Below are 21,279 nucleotides of genomic sequence, written 5' to 3'. Positions count from 1 at the left end.
TTAAAGAATAAAATTGATAATTGAAATAAATTTGAAATATTGAAAGTTATATTATCCTTCAAATTAAATCAAATTTTTTGTACCAAAAGATTATTCTCCCTTATAAAACTATATCATTTTATAATTATGAAAGACGATATTTTTGAAATATTCTTTGTAAAATATTTTAAGAAAAGAAAACGAAAATTCACCTGAAAAAATATATAACGGAAGAGGGGGGAAGGGGGAAAAAACTGAAAAGGAGAGTGAGTGGGGAGGAATGTGGTGCCTTGCGTCCGTCTTCTCAAAGGAAGCGAATATCACACTGGAATGTATATATATTATATGCATAGATAACGTATGCACACAGAGAGAGAGAGAGAGAGAGTGACAGTGACAGTGACGCGTTGCGTCCTTTTCAAAGGAAGCGAAGATCACACTGGAATATATTATATAGGGTTCAAGCAAGAAAACGATATAGATCAGTATCATTTCAAGTTCGTTGACTGTTGGTGTGGACTGATTATCAATGGCTGATTCTGCAGCTCAACACATAGAGAAGCAAGAAGAGCACCTCGACGTTCTCACCAAGTCTGGCCGTAAAACTGGGATTTCCAAGCCCAGGTAAGTTATGACTCCTTTGTCTTCCCCTTTTCACTCCTCTGTTTGGTCGCCGAGAAAACACACGAAAATTTTGTACGGGGTTTGAGTTTTAACGATGGGTCTTGAGATGTTTGCATTTTTATTCAAATTAGCTTATCATTCTCCGTAGATTATAGTATTCGGTTGCAAATTCTAAAGCTAGGGATTGTCCTAGTCCTTCTCCCAAGTTATCTAATCGAGTTTAGTTGAATTTCTTTTATTCTGCCACGACATCTATGGTGAACAATACTTCCATTCATTCTGCTCTTAGATTATTGTTTGAGTAGAAATATTAGCTCCTTAATTCTAGTCTTTCACTTCATGTACAGAGGAGATGTTCATCGAGATGGGGATTACCATCGAGCTGTTCATGTATGGATTTTTGCGGAGAGCACTCAAGAACTGCTTCTCCAACGACGTGCTGACTGCAAGGATTCGTGGGCAGGCTTGTGGGATATCTCCAGCGCTGGACACATGGCTGCTGGTGATTCCTCGCTGATAACTGCTCGGTAATGGGTTTCATTTCCATCTAAATTTTGTTCTTGATCTTACTTTTGGCAGATTTTGAACATCCTTGTTGATCCTAGGTAATGAGTATGGGGTCTCATTTCTTGTTTTCTGGCAAGGATAAATTCTAAAGTTAAAACAATGAATGCGGTTTACTAACTAAAAACACTAAATATGTTGTTTACACTGCTGAACCACTAAATTTTAAGAAATGTTTACTCTTCAATTTAGATTTGAATTATATATTGCAGCCGGGAACCCTTTTATCTTATTCGTATGTTGGAGATGCGGGTATGCTTGAATGACATTAGAGTTCAAGTAGTTCTTGCCTATTTGTTTTAATCTCGATCTTGAATGAAATATACAGATTGCCTATATAAAATATAAATGTTGTACTCCTTGCAGAATTATGCATATTAAAGACCGAATTTTGCATGACTCTTTTTTTTTTTTTTGAAATTTCAGGAGGGAGCTTGAAGAAGAGTTAGGCGTAACCCTTCCAAAGGATGCATTTGAATTGATTTTTGTTTTCCTTCAAGAGTGGTCAGTAAATCAAAACACTTCCTTTGTGGTAGCCCTGATGTACTTTGTCACAAATATTTGCCTTTAAACGAAACCTTGAATGCCTTAAACATTCTCTATTCTTATCGACTATTGACCTTTTAGTTTTTGTAGTGTTGTACAGGAGATTTGGCAGTTAGCTTGAATGGTAACTAACATAGAAGAAAGTCTTGCATGCTCTCATTTTTCTCTTCCTTTGGAGTCTGGGGAAAATTATATGAAATTTGTTCTTTTATGGTTGGTTAAAGTTTTGGAACTATTGGCAGATGCCAATATCACCATCATTGCCATCATTTGCATCCTATTACATCAACCTACACATGTGTGCCCGCACACACTCATAGCAATACATGCCTAAGATTTAAGTACAAGAGCACAGCTAATTTGGGACTGTTTCTTATTTGATCCAAAGTAGCAGCTTGTGCATTTGTTCTGGATTCAGTTGATCCAAATACAGATCTGTTTGACTAAGGTCAATAATAGCTTTTATGAAGAAGAGTTGGAATAACAAAATTTAAAGTTGAGACTTCTTGGGCAATTTGGCTTTTTATATGGTGTGAAAGGACCATTTGAACAAAAAAAATTTAAGTTTCAACCAAGGATCTCAAGAGTGGCTTATCTAATTTTTACTTATATTTTCTTCATGTTGTTTGACAAAATGTGATACTGCATAAAATTTTAGCATTTAACCTCAGATACTTGAACAAGTCTTGAAATGCTGAGAGCAGGTGGATTGGTATAGTTAATGGCATAGCCGCATAGCAAAAATATTTCCATACTGTGTATTACAAAGAAGAATTCTTTCCATTACTGACTAAGATTTTCTTTATATCTGACTGCTTGACTCCTGGGGATCTAAACATTATTGATAAGCTAATGTCTTTTCAATTATGAATCGCAGCGTCATAAATGATGGAAAGTATATTAATAATGAATATAATGATGTATATCTAGTGACAACTCTTGATCCAATACCACTGGAAGCCTTTACTCTTCAGGTGAGGATGCTTTACTTGTCAACAAAATGGATTTTCATATATCATATATTTTCCATTATTTCTTAAAATGGTAAATGTAAAATGGTAGGTATATTGATGTTATGATGGTTATTTCATCAGATGTGGTCTATGTGCTTTTTTTTTTTTTTGGAGAAATATAATGCTCCGTAGTTTGTTCGATATTCATAATGATGTATAGGATTGATGTTTTCTATGAAGTATTTGTAAATGACTGTTATCTGATAATGAAACAAAAATTATTGTTTACATAATTGCTTATTTAACCTATGAACCAATCATATGGCATGTGTATGTATGCACAACTTAATTGTGAGTGTGGCATTGTGGTTGTATTGATTAGAGGTTATTACATTAAGATCAAGGTTTGTCTATTATGTGCCAGAGAACTGATTTTGGGCAACCTCTAGATTATTGATCTGAGTTTTATTGTTGTGAGAAGCTTGTGCTTTTTGGAGCATCAAGTATTTAATGCACTAAATGGAGATTGCTCTTAATAAGCTGTGATGGGGGAAATGTTCACATGAAGTTGTAGTTAATTAAAGGCATTTTATTTTATGGAATTTTAGTGTTTTATAGAAAGAGAATTTAAAATCATGAAATAAAGCGTGATACTTTCAAGGTTAGACTCAACTGAAGGTGTCATCTTGTGCATTTATGGTTTCGTCATGTTATTTGGGCATCAGCCGATATTAACTGGGTATATCTCTCATGTACTGCATCTCAATCAATGTTGAGACTGGGATTCAATAGATTACCCAGCATCCAAGTGGAGCACCATGTGACCTAATTAATATTTTCATGTTCTTCAATTTACCATGTGCATTGGTTTTGCTTGGATGGTTTTTTGTCACAGTAGCAGCATTATTGTATTATTTTTCAGGGTAGTGCTGCATAAGATAATAGTGAATGATAATAATATTCCTGTGTGTGTGTGTGTGTGTGTGTGTGTTCCTATATAAGCAATCATGCTTAAATATGCAAATCTAATTTTAGGATTTTCGTTCATATGTTTCTTTAAGTGCATGAGTGATTGGCATGGTGAACTTACATGGTCTGATTCAAGTGAATTTTCTATTAAAATCATAGGAAACTGAAGTTTCTGCTGTTAAATATATCTCTTATGAAGAATACAAACAGTTACTTGCCAAAGAAGATTCAGATTATGTCCCTTACGATGTTTATGGACAGTACGGTCAACTTTTTGACATAATAGATATGAGGTATGTTATTTCTTAATATTTTCTTGCTATTAATGTATTATACAATTATACAACTCCTTTGTTTTTTGTTATGCATGTTTATAACCATTATTCTGGTTTGGTTCCTTGTACTGTTCTATACCTTTATTATTAATTCATATGGTTGTCTTAAAACTATGTTGTCTTGGAAACATTATTTACATACATTCAGTAAGGAAAGCTGAATGAGTTTAAAAGTTTTCCACATTGATTATATGCTTATAGTGGTTTCTTGCAAATACGTTGAAGGTACAAAGATAATTCTGTGGCACGCAGTTTGAGTCTACAAAAACAACTCAGACGTTATGCTCCTAACAGCCTCAGTGCAGAGGTTGTTGAATTTTTGGTTATTTGCCTTCGTTATTTACTTATTTTATTGGATTGGCCTCTATTTATGGTCTATTTTTACTTTCAACACAAAGTTTGTCTATTCCTCTTGTTGGATTGAGGTAACATTAGCCCTTCAGTATGACATTATTTTTCTACTTCCTTTATCATCACATTCCTCTTTAACTAAGATGCCTGTGAATGTAATGTATTTTGTATGGAGGATTTAATACGGTTGATGCACTTGATCTGGCTTTAAATACAAGGAAAAAATTATTAGCAGTTTCCTGTTCCCTAAAAGTTTTTTTTTTTTTTTTAACACAACCATAAAATTTGCTCGATTCTTTATTCTCATAGAAATAGAATCTTGATCCAAAATAATGCTTCACACTCCACTCACAAACCTTGTATGAAACATTCATCCATGGTGGGCTAATGGTTGAATATTTCATTGACTTTTGGGCAAGTAGAAAAGAATATGGTGAGATTACATATAGTTGACTAATTGTTATGAGATGTATGAGATAATTTCTTCAATTGAAGACATCATACTACAGTTAAATCAGAGTAATCAACTAGGCGGATGTTGGATGAATTTTCTACAGAAATAAATAAACCAATATATCAAAATTTAAATGAATATGACCCCTCCATTAGTTGCTATTGCTCGTAACTTGTTAGAAATCCTTGAACTACTCACAAAATCTTTTCTCCAAAACTTGACCTAGACCCTTAATCCATTAGAAGTAAATTTGCTTTTATATTTTGCAGCTGGCAGGGCTCTCTGAATCAGACAAAGAGGCTCTTGTTTTTATTGTCAAGGCTGCAGCTGTTATGGATGAACTCTTTTATCTGCAGGTTGGTTTGCAATACACATATAGAAGTGCTTTTATGCCCTTGTTCAAGTTTTTGTGCATGCATGTACATGTCTGGTGTATGACATTTGTAACATTATATTTATGCTGCTAAAACTTTTATGTATGTGTATTGTTGTGCTGGAGACCATGTGTGATGTTTAATAATCATATTATTCTCAGCACATTATAAAGTTTGACTGGAAACTTATTGCTGGCTTCACATGTCCATTTCAATTTTTTCCTTTGATTTATGGATGCTCGTAGTGCTGTACGTTACTTATATTTGTCTTTTTTACCTGTTTACTTCCAAATCAGGCCTGGTACAGTAATCCAGTTCTAAGAGATTGGCTGAAGAAGCAAGCTGATGGATCAGAGTTAGATAAGTTGAAATATTCCTATTATCAGATTAACAAGTCCCCATGGTAAGTCGTGGCAGCCTACCCTAACATTACTGATGCTGTGTTAAGCTATCACTACTGATGCTTTACTGCATCTGTAAATACCTCTGTCAGGTTATTTCAGCCTATAATGGATAAATAGTACCAGCCAATTCAGTGTCACCAGATTGTCAGCAAGACAGTTCCAACTGTTAATTGGCCCCATTGGTTAACAGTTTCTTTGACAAGGCTCCTATTTAATGCCAAACAATATGGCTTACAACGATGTTACTAACATTGATGCATTTGAATAAAATGGTTTGAAAATGATGAAGTAATGGTATAAAGAGTATTTCTCTTGTTGATCTCTTAATCAAATAGAACCAGCAGAAACACATATATACAAGGAGCCAAATTAGAGGTGTTAAAACTGATTCATGCTCAGCCAGCCTAAAAATGAAAGAATTTGAAAAAATAGATCAACCATAAATTAATCTGAACAATGAAAGCATATTATCACTTATAGAACAGCTAGTTGACTAGCTTAGAGAAGGAAATAAAGATGAGTAAAATGTGTTGATGAATTTGAAATTTAATAGGAATTAATTTGAGATTCCGTAATATTGATATATTGTACTGGTGTCATCTTAACATATATTCTCACTATTACTTCTGTTTGAGGGAGACATTGCTATATTGCCTCAAGCAAGGTTATGCCAGCATAGTTTTTTTTCTCATAATCATTTTATGTACATTGATAAAGGCTCAGATCATTGTACTGGTAGGCCACCTATCGCCGCAGATTGGGCTTTTAGTATTAAAAGCTCAAAATTATGTTTTCTTCTAGAGTTCTTGACACAGTTCACCTTGGCAGGATAACACGTCATTTTGATTTTGTTACAATTGACTTCAATATTGATAACCTTTGTTTGTATTGACCCCAGTTAGATTTCTGTCACTTCAAGAATGTACATTGTGTAACTTTGAATCATGAACATGATAACTTATTTTGGTCAAAAAAATGAAAAATAGTTGGGGAAAGATAATCTGAACTGAAATGGCTGTTCTCATTTGAGGTTTCCAAAAGTATATGGTTCTTTTGAAAAATATATAAATGTCATGCTACCTTGCGTGCTGCAATTCTGTTTGTTTTAATATTTTGGCTTGATTAAAAAAAAAAATCTCTTTTCAGCAGGTTTAATAATCTTTCAGTATGTTGGCAGGTCAAGCCTTGATGAAGACCAGGCATTTTTGACGACTGCAGATTCAGCCATAAGGTTGCTTCCAGATGCAACAAAACCAGTTAAAAATTGGAAGGGTCTGGAATATAGAGCTGCATTTCCAGTGCAGAAACCACCCGGTGCAAATTTCTACCCTCCAGACATGGACAAAATGGTACTAATGCTAATAATATGATGTGCTGGGAATTTGATTTTCCAACATGGAAAACAATGAGCTTCTGTCATGTAGGAATTTGAACTATGGAAGGACAGTCTAGAAAAGGATCAACAGACAGAAGCAATAAGTTTTTTCAGTGTTATTAAAAGACACAGTGAATTTCTTCTGGACTCTAATACAACAGATGACAAAGTGGGTGCTGCCCATGATCTTTATATAGTTCCTTACTCTCAAGAATACAAGTCTCTTCTTGCAAAGGCTGCGGAGTTATTGCATAAAGCTGGGAACATCACTAGCTCACCAAGGTGCAGTTTCTTATGCTCATTATCAATCCATCATTGGCTGCTTCATGCTGAATATTTTAATTTATAAATGTTGGCTAACTCAGTTTTTCCACATCTAGTTTGAAGAGGCTGCTACACAGCAAGGCTGATGCTTTCCTTTCAAATGATTACTATGACTCAGATATAGCCTGGATTGAGTTGGTTAGTCATTTCTGTAACTTCCTACTGCAAGATTTTTCAACTACTCAGCGAGAATGTAAGATGAATACAGTCTAACCAATCCCTTGTTTTAAACCCATTTAAAGATTCCTATATTAAGAAAACATTCAACAATCTTATTTTTATTATCATTATTAGCATGACTAGAAAGCATATTAATGACTGCTGGGTTACTTCTGCTTAATATGTCTCTGCAGCTAGACATGCACGTTTTGCTTTAATCTATTTCCAAACCCCTTCCTATTGGAATGATTGCTTGATGATCAAGCCCTTTTTTTTTTATATGAACAAGGCCATTTTATTCAGGCTATAAATGTCAATGGCCTCTTCATCTCAAAAGCTTAAGCTTCTAGATAAGGCCGAGGAATGGTTATATTCCATATCTCTAGCGTTCTCAGTTACTTGAAAGCCTGTTGGGCATCAAGTGATAATAAAGCAAGCACAAGCCCGTCATTCTTTATTCTGAAACTTCCTTTAATTAGGAGAATTGGATGACAAGGATTAAGCTTTTGTGTGTGTGTGTAGAGAGAGAGAGAGAGTTGCACCACCTTATTTATTTACTTTGTTAATTTTAACTTTGCGCAAGCATTACTATGTTCAATTCTTTTGCTCTTCCCCCCTTGAAAACTTCAATTAGATGAAATAAAGTTCTTGTTACATTCCATTCCAACCTCAGAGGAATTGCAATTTGGGTTCTGCAATTCAAATCAGAAGGAATTTGTTTAATGGGATTTGTAAAAGGAACTAAGGTCTGTTTTGGTCCATGATCAACCTGAATTATTTGCTATTGCTTTGTGTAGTCATTCACTTGCCTGCACTCTATCTTTTCTGTTGCTAGTCATCAGTCTTGCTAGGACGGAGAAGATAGTCATACACATCATTAAATAGTGACCTTGGCCTTTGAATTCAATAACTTTTTTCCTTGATTAGGCTTTTACCAATAATGCACAATATGTGGAATAGACTTCATTGCATTTAAATATTTAGCGTTTGCAGCAATGCGCTTTACATATGGCAAATTTCAAGATCATATAATTGTTTATCTTCTTCCCTTTTCTGGTGCAGGACTCTAAGTTGGATGTTACTATTGGACCATATGAGACTTATGAAGATAAACTATTTGGATATAAGGTAAATATTAATCTTTGATTGAGGCTTTGTACTGCATACAGATCACTTACACAATGTAGACTCCTGTGCTAGTGTGCTTGATTTTTTTAAAAGGTTAAAACTTTATATCTTTTTCCACTATAAAATGATCATGCTTCACACAATTAATGTGAATGCATATTACTATTGAATGAAGCTATTGTCATTACTGGGAAGCTAATTCGAAGGATCTTGATAGTTTAGATTTTTGATTTCAAATATTCATGTCTCATCTGTGAAATGGCAATTTTGTTTTATACTTAACACTATTATGTGGCATGATGTGAGGATTCGTCTGAAATTAAATTGAGTGTTCCCCCCTTTTCAGTGGCTTCAACCTGAAGGGGAGTACCCGCTCAGGTAGAAGTTTAAAACGCAATCTCCCTCTTTCCCATAATCTGATGAGGTCCTTGATAATCCCAGTTAATCTGGTGTTGGGACTCACTTGTGCAGTGAAAATTCTGAGACTACCATGCATTCTCTTTATGTCCCTTGAAACTTTTAATTTTATAACTTATCCAATAATAATATCCAGCAAGATTACATTAGCAAGCAAAATATTAGGTATATCAAGTTATTTGGACGAAAGCACAGGAGTGGCTAAGTTTATTTTTTGAGGTGAATGAGGCTAGAAAATTAGGCTACTCTTCCTTTAGCATAAGCTTCAATAGCATACTGACAGACACTACTAAATTTAGAGTATGGAACTTTGCCTGTAGCCCTTTAATCAATCAATAGTAATTTTACAATTGCCATTTCCTTCAAGTGCTTATCTCTTTCAGGCATGGAAAGAGGAACATTTGAAGCACATACACTTCAGTAAAAAAGGAATAGTGTCCATGCCAGACACATCTGGGACGTAACACTTGGAAAATGCCTCAACTCTTTGGAGTTTGCTATGTTATAGTGTTTACGTTATTATTAGCAATTATTGCATTTTCCACATGTTGGGTTGATTAGCCAACTTCTCGTAAGCAGTCTCTTTGAAAAATGAGTATCTTCTAACTTTATGATTCAATAATTCAATTTCTATTCTTCTAGGCCACCTTTGAAGCATTTATTGGAGTTCGGGATGATCAAGCTACAGCTCAACTAAAACTCTTTGGTGACAATTTGCAAGTGATGTCCTACAACCAATTCTTATCACAGAAGCATTTTATAGTAGTTTTTATATCTGCTATCAAATCTCAAAAGATTTCTGCTACTGAAGGTTCTGGAGCAAAATCTCCCAATGGACAGTGTATACAAATCTGAAGATGTAAATGCTGCACCTATACGTGTTATCCAGCTTATATATAATGCTGGGGTGAGTATCAAGAATAATGTGATATTCATAATTTTCTTATGATGCCAATTAACGAAGATTTGAGTTATTAAGAAAATGATTCTATGGATATTTTATTTTGAAATAATTTTTTGTCTCAGTAACTGGCTGCAAGCATGATTTAAATGGGTTGGACTTGATAGAAACCTAATGAGTGAAGCATGGTTATAGTACATCATGACAAGAAACACTATGAATATATGATCTGGGAGAACAGGCTTAAGAATTTGTTATTTAAGACGCATTCTTAAAATGCAATGCTAGTCTCACCTGCAAGTACCATCCAGTGTCCAGATTTTCTTGCTTTTAATGAGTACCACAGGCTAAAAGTTATTAAAATGGAAATTTTACATTCATGAATTATTTGTCAGGATGTCAAGGGACCACAGACTGTTGCTTTTAATCTGCCAAATGATGAGCGTATAGTAAATGATCGAGGAACATCAATGGTCATGCTTAAGAATGTTTCAGAGGCAAAGTAAAAACTCTCATATTCAAATGCCTAGTTTGTTCAAATTACCAACATGAATGGTTATCTTTTGTTGATAATTTTTACAAACCAGCTGCCTATCATAATCAGGTTTGAGCATATTCTTCTGCCCATTGCTGAAGTCTGTGTTGCAAAGGAACAACAAGAACTTGTAGATTTTGAATCATTTTTTACTCATACAATTTGCCATGAATGCTGCCATGGGATCGGACCTCATACCATAATACTTCCAAATGGTCAGAAATCTACAGTGAGATTGGTCAGTTTCATTTATGATTTGCTTTGTTTCAAAAATTTGCGTAAATTTCAGAACTTCTGCGGCAAACTCTCATTTTTAATGATGGATCAATAATGTCAATTTGACTGTATAACTAATGCATGATCTTCTTTCTTTTGATACAGGAATTGCAAGAATTCCACTCTGCTTTGGAAGAAGCAAAAGCTGACATAGTTGGTCTTTGGGCATTGAGGTTCTTTATCTACAAGGTCGTTGATTAAAGTTAATTATCATTGAATACATGTGTCCTATGCATATTCTGATTGGCTGTGAACCCTGGGCCAACATCACAGTGAAGAGAAGAATAGGAAGCCTGGACAATGAGAAGAAATAAGAAATAAGTGATAAGGGGAAAGGAGAGTGAAAAAGGAAAATTAAAAACTAGAAGTAATGAAGGACAATGTATATTTATCTACTTGACCAGAAAGAGAGACAAGGGAAGTTAATTTTTAACCTAGGATCCCTCGAAATTTAGATTCTCAAAGGTAGTTTGAGAAATAAAATTATCCTAATGAATAAGAGATGCCAGTGTAACTCGTTAAGATAATCTCTAAGCTCCACGGTCATACTAGAATTAACTAGTCCTCTGACAGATCAAGGATTTCATGATTTTTTTCCGTGTGGTGGGGATTGAAATCAATAATATTGAATGTTTGTTGGGGGAACCCATTTTAAACTTTTTTACTTGCAAAACAATTTTTTTTTCTAAATACCAATTGATTTTTTTAAAAAACAAAATTTTGGGGAGGGAGTCCTTGCCCTGCGCTACATCTTTCACTGCTGATCCTGTTTGCTATCACAAAGTAATTTTTGTTTTTAATGTCCTTGCTTGAGTTATTGTCCGATAAGAAATTGATTGTGAATTTTAAAATATTTCAGGGCATTGCATTTACTTGTTTTATGCTATGTTTAATTGATATCCAAAATATCTTTATCAAGCTGTAGGTTAACCTTCACAGAATAATATAAAATTATTAGACTTTTCCTCTCAGTCGACATTGGCCAGCCAAATTTGGCCTTCTGTGATTCACTTGAACTAGATTTCACGTGGCTTTTTAGCCATGTGGAAGTTACAATTCACGTTTGACCATTCATTCCATAGATTTTCTCGACAGCATCTTTTGTGGGCCATAACTAATGCTAATGCATGGCTTGTTTGAGTTCAGGACTTACTTTCCAAGAGTTTGTTGAAGTCCATGTATGTTTCTTTTCTTGCGGGATGCTTCCGGTCAGTACGTTTTGGTTTAAAGGAAGCTCATGGGTAAGCTAGTTATACTCTGTTCCTCAATCTGTTGTCTACTGTCATCCATAATCTGATTTTTCTGTCTGTTGTCATATTGTTAGAAAGGGGCAGGCATTGCAGTTCAACTGGTTATTTGAGAAAGGGGCATTTATCTTGCATAGTGACGACACATTTTCAGTTGATTTTTCCAAGGTATAAATGACTTAAAGTCTCTCTCCCTCTCTGTCATTTATCTGACTTAGTAGATTGGTGCCGTAATTGTATTTTGTTTCTTCAAAGATTGAAGGAGCAGTTGAGAGTTTGAGCAGGGAGATACTGACCATACAAGCCAAAGGTGACAAAGAGGCTGCAGGATTGCTTCTTAATAAATATGGTGTGCTCACAGAGCCGTTGAAAGTTTCTTTGAATAAGTTGGAGCTTGTTCAGGTAATTATAGTACTCTGTTATTTGCGAACCTGATAGGTTGATGTGCAGTGGGACAATGCTTTTTGACAATCAAGTTATATGTTTCTTGTTCTTATTTTGCCAAATTTGAAGTATAAGTGTATCTTAGCATCCTACAGAAGGAGCTGAAAATAAAGCAAGAAATTCACGTGATTAATTCTTTTAACATTATCATGATATTGCCTCACTTAAACATTGATTAATGATAATGATTGTGAAGTATCAACAGATGATGGCATGATGCACAATCCTTGTAATTAATTCTGTATATTATTGAAAGAAATAATGGTATTCTCATAAGTATCCTCATAATAATTAATTTTTCTTTTTCCATACAAAGCAGTATTGAGAAAGCTAGTTTACAAAAGAATACCTGCTGCTCAATGCTACACATAAAAAACTACGTGCATGTTTGATACATGGAAAAATATTTTTTAGAAAGAAAATAAGAAATGTACCTAGAAACAAAATGAGATAACTGGATTTACCATTTCCTTTCTAGAAAGCACCTTTCTACCTACCAAACATTGCATAAGAGTTGTTTTATTGAAGTGAAAAGTTATAATTTAGATGCTGCACTTTCGACTATAACTAAATAGTCTTTTTGTTGTATATTTTAGGTACCTGTTGACATAGCTCCCTCCTTTCCCATTGCTGAAAAAATATTGCAATCATGAAAGAAGATCCGAAGCAGAACTTTCCATGCAGTCATTGTCCTTGCATCCATCCTTCAAGTCAAATATGGAGCACATGCAAGTTCTTGCTAGAAAATAATTATTTAAAGTTAAATAAAAAAGATCTTCTGGTGTACTTAAATTTACAGTGAAAACAAATGGCATGATGGAAGGCTTGTTACATTATCTTCTAAAGCTAAGTGAAACGGTTGTTCATATTTGAATGCTAGTTCTATTTGTTCCAGTGATGAGATCCCAGGTCAATGATTTCTTCGAAAGAATAGATTTAGGAGATTTATCACGGGCTTCATGATGGGATATTCTGTTTGACATTTTTGGACTTGCTTGAAGAGCTTGGATTAGTTAGGGTCCGTTTGGATTTCAGTTGAGTATAATGGATTAAAAATAATTGATTAAGTGGTAGATTTTAATCATAATTGATTATGTTATAACGTAATCTGTTTGGATACTGTTTTTTAAAATTGATTTTAACAGAATTGAAGATATTTGGATAATTTAATTAAAATTAATTTTTAACTATATAAATACTATATAATTTAATTTTAAATATCAAATATAATTTTTTAAATATATAAAGTTTAAATTTTATTAAGGAAAAAAAAGAAAAAGAAGAGTTTAATTTTTTTTTATTAAATTATGTGTTTTCTTTGTAATTTTTTTTGGGCCTGTTTTGTAATTTTCCCCAATGTTTTTCACAAACTTTTGGTAGAAAGCGGAAGGAGGGAGCTTCTGGAAAAACGTGCGTTTTCGCCCATAATTAATTTTTGATCATTTTCGACTGTTTGGATAAATTGACAAAAAAAAATTGATTTTGAGTTCAAAACGCGCATTTTCTCCTTATCCAAACGGGCACTTATTCTAATTTAAAAACTAGGGGTGATTGGATAACAAGGTTATTTGGTAATAATGTGTAACTTCCAAGTGTGATTGTAGTTGGGAAGAAATATTCAAACCAATGGAGTGACACTGGTTGAATGCGATTGTCGAGTGAATTATATTAAATTAGTTGTTTCAACTAAAAAAATTAGTAGATGTAAGCCAAACTTTAAATGAATAATTGAGTCTGTTAAGACATTTTAGTCCCTTGTCAAACAATATATTTTGGTCAACTCAAATCAAAAGTATTTCTACCAAATATATTCTTCCTTGGCTGACAAATAAGGTGGCCTGGAAATGGGTAGTTTGAATTTAAAGTTGAAGTATGTCTGTGATTATTGCAAATTTTGTAAGGGGAAAATTTTTGATATGTCTCAAGTAGGAAAATTAAATACAGATTGGCCCCTAAATTTCATTTATTATTAGCAGACCTCAAGGGACTCGGGGGTAGTTTGGAAAAAGGCATTGATCTATTGACCACCTTGAGCTGCGGTTAATTGACTGTTGACCATCGGGCAATGTTGATTGGTTACCAGCAAGCAATTGACTAGTCCTTGATTTACCATCGCGCATTCATTGACTAATAATTCGTCAACGGTTAAACAATAATTATTTGGATCATACTTATAAAATTGGTAAAGTATACATTTAGTTTTTTTATTTTATACAATGTTTTATTTTAATTTTTTAATTTTATAAAGTATCTTTTTAGTCATTTAACTCTAACATTATTAATTTTATCCTAACAAATTTATATTAAACTTTTAAATATTGATAAAACATTTTAAAATATTGACATATTAAGTTTAATTTTGTTAAAATAACAATAATTGAAACAAAAAATAATCATTTAGAACTAACGATGTTAGAGTTAAAGAACTAAAAAAAATATTTTATAAAATTAAAGGATCAAATTAAAACTTTATATACAATTAGAGAACTAAAAATATACTTTAACCATTCTCAAATTTATATTTTTAATGCATAGGGTAAAATAATTATGTATTGGTTAAATAAGGAGTAGAAGGGATTGCAATTTATTAGAGGTTACAACGATGCATTTTTGGCGGGTGCTCTTAAAGGTGTTCAAAATCAATCCAAACTGAGAAGACCGATCCAAACCAACCCAAATCAAAGGAAACCGATCAAAACAAAACAACAATCAAGTCTGCTTTAGTTTTTATGATATGAGAATATATTAGTTCGGTTTAAGTTCAGTTTTGAGTATTAGAAATTGATCCAAACCTGATTAAAAAATATTATTTATTTATAAAATATATAACCATTTGTCTACAAGAAGTATTTTATTTTGAATTTATATAATAATAGATAAACATTTTTAAAGGACTTGAATGAAAATGCATAATATTAAATAATTATAATAATCATGCTATGACCATCATTTAATTATTTACAATTTGAAAGTCTCAGTATTCAATTTATCTACAAGAAGCATTTTGTTTTGAATTTTGTATAATAAGTTTTTTATTATTTATTAAAATATAGATACATAGATAAACATTTTCAAAAGACTTGAATGGAAATGCATAATATTAAATAATTCTAATCTTAAAAAATTATATCAATTTTTATGATTAATTATCATTATCACATTGAAATTTTATTATGTTTTTATACCTCTATTTATGAAAAAAAAGAGCCAAAAAGAATTAGATTTAATTTTAATACATAGCACCATTATGAAGATGGAAAAAAAAAAAAAAAATAAATAAGTGCATTTAAGCCTGATCTAAACTTTAACCAAACTAAAAATTAAATCAAACTAAATTGAGCTTTATAAAAACCGATTAAGTTCTAGTTATGAGTAAACCAAATGGTTCGATTTGGTTTAATTTTTGCTTAAAACTAAATTAAATCGAGCCTATAAACACTCTTAGATGCTCTATGACATTTCGCGTACTCTTTTTTTTGGGGGGCAGATCCTCGCACGTTTTTTTCTTTTTTGGATACTCTGACATTCTGCCTGATTACATACATTTTTTATAAGTTTATTATGAATGATTAATTTGGGGAAAAAAACAGAAAAGAAACTCATCTTTTCCCACAATTGAGCTCTCCCATGTTTTCATCGAATATTAGAGGTAGACCCTTTTTCTCCCGTTGTTGCTGATGTTAGTTCTTTCATAAGCTTTGACACCTAAAAATATAAGCATTATTAGCATTATCTCATAGCTATTGGATGTGACAATACCTTGGGAAACAAATACACACACACACACACACACATATATATATATATAAACATTAGTGAACACATCTAAATTCACAAGTCTTTGATGTCTGGAGCTATTACCAACTCTTGCTCAAACTAACCAAACCCTTATTGTGCGAAATTTTTATTATCAATGACAGCTTCACAGATATTTTAAAAATATCTTTAATATATTTATTTAATGTGATTACATACTGCAAGATTCAAATTTAAAACTTCAAGATAAGTTAAGTTAATTCTCTCAACCAATTGAATTAAGCTTCCCTTAATTTTTTGGACATAAATTTTCTTTGAATATCAATTTGTAGATGCGAACTCTTTTTTAAAAGCTAAATTGGGCTTTCCAAATTCCCTTTGTCTTTTTTTATGATTTATTTGTTATCGAATCATCCTCCGGTCATCAAGTGGATGTGACACAAGTAATAGTAGTATGAATCCCTTAAACATTATTATAAGGTTCAACTCTTAAAAATATGTATGAAAAAGCCTTACTTGGAAGAAAACAAATCCTTACATGATATTTAAATTTTTCAAAAATTAATCTCACAGCTATCATTTATGAGAATACATTGGGTAATCCGGAAAAAAAAAAAAAAAAATCATCCTCCAATCTAGATAATATTGATGTTATTATTAGTAATTTTGATTGTTGAAAAATTATTGAACGATTCCATTTTTATGGGAGACTCCATCAATCTTTTCACGTAGCTATTAGGATATTGAATAGGCAAACTAAGCAATTTACTATATGTGAAATATTTGAGCCTTCACTTTCGTTTAACATCTTGTGTCTCATTAAACCAAGTTTAATTTGTCTGTTTTAGAATTATTTATGGAAAACTTTTCCAAATTTCATTCTCAACTAATGGGTATGGATTGGAGATGAACTTATGCTAGTTAATTGTTAAAGGAATTAGGAATACAAGTATTTGGACTGGTTTGGCACACCAGCCACCAGGTCAAGGGCCTGCTTTGATAGAACTAAGTGAAACATTGCATTTAGGGGCATCACAATCTGTTCTCATCCACTCATCCTACTACCCGACATATGTGGTGCTCTTGCCCACAGCTCTCCACACGATGAGTCAGCATCCTCTTCTAACTAATGATGCGGAAAAATTACCTACTCCCTTCAAGCTGAAATTCAAAATTGAAGGAGCACGCCACTATCCTCTTCTATAAATAGGCAATGAGCATGTCACTTAAAAGTCTTTCAACACTTCAACGATTCAACCTCAAAATCTACTTGTTCAATGCAAAACTCAAATGTTGACCTAGCATCACCCAAGTTCACTCGGCATGTTATACCGGCTTAGGCTCCTTAGGCTAGTTCTACTTTGCTTTTCCCTCTATTTGATGGAGCACCAATTGTACTTGCATGCTTCTAATGAAATTGACCCTCGTGTGTCACTTGACGTACTCCCATTTCTTGTATCTCTTTGGCACTCTAAGGAAATTGTGATAAAAGATCTTGAGAATCAGAATTGTTTGATCTAAATTCTTTCAAGGATCTTAATAATTTTAAGCAAAATGTGAACGCACAAGCAAAATGGTATCCCAACTAACTAACAAAACTACTGATCCCGCAAACCAGAGGATACATGAGGCCTCAAGCTCTAAACAACCTTTAACTCTTTTAGCCACTGGGTATGCAGAGGACATGGGTCAGGTTTTCCTTGTGCCATAGCCTTCTCAGAGATAGAATAAAACCAACCATTTCTCCATTTGAACTGTAAATACACCAACAAGTTGGTAACTTCACCATGGAATTTCAAAAAATGTATGCTAATAATTTGTCTTCTTTTACCTCCTTCACTGCAGTGGGAAAGTGGGCAACAGCTCGGGAATATGCACATAAACGCTCAACCATGCCTTCGTCGAATGTTAAACCCTTTTCGCCTGCTGCTGCTGATGCTAGTTGTTCTATAAGCTTGGAAACCTAAAATCATTATGAATATTAGTCAGAGACATGTTATCCATAATTCATTTCTAGAAAATAAAATGTTCCTTTTTCTTTTGGCCTCAATTATCATGCCAAATTTGACTGCAAAGCACAATTCATCTCTGGAATCCAGTGCATTATTAGGACATGCATTTAGGTCAAACTCATCATAAAATGGATCTAGGATTGACCCTCCAAATCAAGTGATCAATCCTAGCCAAATAGAAGGAAAGATTGAGCTTAATCCATGCAAATCTGACTATTAAATCCAGAATCAAGTGGTCAACTCTATCAGTTCATGCAATTTGACAAAAAGTGAATCCAAGATCCATCCCCTCAAACCAACCCTAGCAAATAAATTGAAACATTGAACTTAACCCATGCAATCCTGATTTCAACTAACACTCATATTCACCATTTAATTTGTAATCCTACTAGCATACAGAAATTAAATATGCCAAAATGATAATATGTACCTCTCCTCAATTATTTTTCTTTTCATTTTTTCCTTCTTATTTTACCTTTTTCCCTGGAGCCAAGTTAGTCATTGCACTTCTTGACATCCTAGAAGAATTCCATATAACAGGTATGTAGCATATCCTTCCTTCATATTAAGGTCACAAACAAAAATGCAAAATTCATATGCTCATGGCTCAGTAGTCAGCAATAAAAAATAAAATAAAGAACACGCCACTATTTGTGGATGACAGGAGGCATTAGTTTCTAATCATGCACCACCAGAAACAAATACAAAAGAAAAACTTGTATCCTGGACCAAAAGCAAGATATTAGAAATAGAAAGACAAAGATCCCCTAAATACACAATAGCATTAAAAAATGAAACAATTTACTGATTACCTTTTTTTAACCTAATGTTAATCCATTCAGTGACAAGTCTATACTAATGTAGCTAATGTAGCCTCTTTAACTTAACTTCCACCCACTATGCGCACACATGCATCCCCCATTGTGTCTTGAAATTACACTAAACATCATCGGCTAACTAAGGATAACTTCTTTTTATTTTCTCGGCAACAACTATAGGATAACTTCAACTGACACATTACTGACTTTCTTGAAATTACGACATTTCATAAAGAATTAAAAATTAAAAAATAATTGAATAAAAATAAAAAAGATGGATTTACATCCACTAATGTGCAGGTCAAGCCAGTAGTGTAATTGTATCCTCGTCCACCCATATCATCTTATATCTTGGGAGAATTGTCAAGCGGTTAATTGACAGAGCAAGCAATGTCTTGGAGAAATAGTCAGACTGCAAACTTACATCAGAGCGGAATTCTTTTTCCACAGCACCTACAGACACCCCTCCATTACGTGCTCCAACAAGCATGAATGAACAAATCCATATTAGCTTCTCTAACATCTGCTTCTGAAATGCTTCCTTTTCAAGAACCTGGCTTTTTTTTTTTTTTTTGACACAGATCAGTATATGACAAATTATTAGTCGTATTATAATATTTCCTTTTAACAATTATGCATGAAATGCTATAATTTTAGCTTTACAAGACTTCAGCCAGTAAAGAAACACCAGAAAAGAAAGCTAACAATACATTATTCATAATGAAAACAAGTAAATATCCAATATATAATACCTTGCAAGAGAGGCCTCCAGCAAGTAGTCGTCCCGCCACAGCAGATGCCCACTTCCCATAAGCAGCTGTAAGCCCTTCAGGATTAGTATCAGTCTTACCATCAATAGGGGCTTCTCCAAGTTTTGACACAGCGAAATATGCCAATACTTGGTCTGCATTATTTAAGCCTTTACTTTCAAGCCATGGATCAAGCATTCCATTCTGGAAAAACACCAAATCTGCTACATTTTCAAACTCTCGTTAATACATAACTAGTAAAATTAACAAGGAACAATAATTCACCGTAGAAATACAGAGACAAGTAGCAGAGCAGCCACATAATAGCTCATAAACCAAAAGAAATTATTAAAACGATAACAGGATAACTAGACAAATCTGGGAATGATAATAAGATATCAAGTATTTTCCGAAGAAATTACTAAATTCTACCATCGGCTAATACGCTCAGAGAAGTGCATGCTAATGATATTCCTTCCTTTTTTCTTTTTTCTTTTTTGGGGTAAGGAGAAGTACGTGCTATTCTGCTCAACAGTATAACGCACATGGGCTCTCCTCGCAGAAAACAGAAACAACATCGAAATCCGAGCTTAAATGATATAATTAAATCACAAATTGAAGTGGACTGGAATAACAAGGAAGTCTTAGTTACCACTCCATCTAGATCGTGGAGTAGCTTCAAGAACTTGATCGAGATCGTCGTTCCTTGTGCAGACCAAGATAGGGCCTTGAAAATCGAGGGGCACAGGGTCTCCTCTCTTGACGAGAAAGTCATGGCCGGAGCCCATGTCTTGCAAGGCCCTTCCGACTCGTCCGCCACCGACGATGACGGCGGGAACAACCTGTGTGGGGGTAGTGACGCCGCCGGAGGCCATGACAGAGAAAGCTCTTGAGAAGGGAAGGGGGAGGGTGGAGCTAGAAATGGCTGAGGAGAGGAAAGAAGCCATGTTTGAGCTTGTGCGTGGAGCCTATCATTGTTTTTGCCATAATATTTTGGAAGGTGCGCCGGAGCTCTGAAACCAGTCCACTCGTTTTTACCACCCCTATCCGAAATAATCTCTCACTCGTTGTAAGAGATGCCAGTATTTTATCAACTATCACGAATAGGTCTGTCCCATGTAAAAGAATAGTATACGTATCCGGGAAAAAAAAAATTTAAATAAATAAAACCAATACTCCCTTCATTTTTATTTATTAAAATCATGCATTTAAAAAATAATTAATTATATTAATTAAGTATAAAAATAAAATAATTTAACTACAATAAATTTTATTAATTGTTTTAATCAAACATTCATTAATTATTTTTATGATTAAAATAATTAAAATTATGAGAAATAATTTAAAAAATTTGTAATAAATGCCTATTATTAAAATTTAATTTTGCTCATTAAAAAATAATTTAAAAGTGATATTTTTTATATAAATAAAAATGAATGGAGTATATTAAACATGAAGTGTAATCCATCCTGTTTTTAATGTAAGGCAAATTTTTTAAAATAGTTTTATATTATTGTTATTATTATGATTATTAATGATAAAGGAGGGAAAAATTAAAAAGATATATACATTTTTTTTACAATTT

General features: G+C 33.3%; 2 protein-coding genes across 6 annotated transcripts; one reads left to right on the top strand and one right to left on the bottom strand.

The window, feature by feature from the left end:
* The first annotated feature begins 262 nt into the window (after positions 1 to 262).
* Positions 263 to 13,233, top strand: LOC129290859 (nudix hydrolase 3-like). Of its 2 annotated transcripts, XM_054927918.1 has the most exons (21): positions 273 to 603; positions 951 to 1,130; positions 1,594 to 1,671; positions 2,591 to 2,687; positions 3,795 to 3,928; positions 4,196 to 4,277; positions 5,045 to 5,131; positions 5,446 to 5,552; positions 6,731 to 6,902; positions 6,978 to 7,210; positions 7,309 to 7,390; positions 8,474 to 8,539; positions 9,599 to 9,676; positions 9,768 to 9,863; positions 10,253 to 10,359; positions 10,462 to 10,630; positions 10,774 to 10,857; positions 11,815 to 11,909; positions 11,993 to 12,083; positions 12,171 to 12,317; positions 12,956 to 13,233. In XM_054927918.1, exons 1-21 carry the CDS (start codon positions 509 to 511, stop codon positions 13,010 to 13,012), a joined length of 2,337 nt encoding a protein of 778 aa, XP_054783893.1. In that variant the 5' UTR covers positions 273 to 508; the 3' UTR covers positions 13,013 to 13,233. The 2 variants fall into 2 exon arrangements, with proteins under 2 accessions (XP_054783894.1, XP_054783893.1); XM_054927919.1 differs by lacking the exons at positions 11,993 to 12,083; positions 12,171 to 12,317; positions 12,956 to 13,233 and having other exon boundaries at positions 263 to 603; positions 10,462 to 10,607.
* A 3,782-nt stretch (positions 13,234 to 17,015) lies between these two features.
* Positions 17,016 to 20,761, bottom strand: LOC129289818 (uncharacterized). 4 transcript variants are annotated; one of them, XM_054926585.1, is made up of 6 exons: positions 20,347 to 20,761; positions 19,698 to 19,918; positions 19,370 to 19,498; positions 17,947 to 18,078; positions 17,741 to 17,869; positions 17,016 to 17,586 (listed from the first exon to the last, which is right to left on the bottom strand). In XM_054926585.1, exons 1-5 carry the CDS (start codon positions 20,639 to 20,641, stop codon positions 17,756 to 17,758), a joined length of 891 nt encoding a protein of 296 aa, XP_054782560.1. In that variant the 5' UTR covers positions 20,642 to 20,761; the 3' UTR covers positions 17,016 to 17,586; positions 17,741 to 17,755. The 4 variants fall into 4 exon arrangements, with proteins under 4 accessions (XP_054782560.1, XP_054782559.1, XP_054782558.1 ...); XM_054926584.1 differs by having other exon boundaries at positions 17,016 to 17,576; XM_054926583.1 differs by lacking the exon at positions 17,016 to 17,586 and having other exon boundaries at positions 17,624 to 17,869.
* Between the last annotated feature and the right edge of the window lie 518 nt (positions 20,762 to 21,279).

Source organism: Prosopis cineraria, unplaced genomic scaffold (genome assembly GCF_029017545.1).
Source record: "Prosopis cineraria cultivar Desert tree isolate PC_DT_omini unplaced genomic scaffold, ASM2901754v1 PC13, whole genome shotgun sequence".
Classification (NCBI taxonomy): Eukaryota; Viridiplantae; Streptophyta; class Magnoliopsida; order Fabales; family Fabaceae; genus Prosopis; species Prosopis cineraria.
The sequence above is the reverse complement of the archived record's forward strand: the minus strand, read 5'-3'. Positions and strand labels throughout refer to the sequence as shown.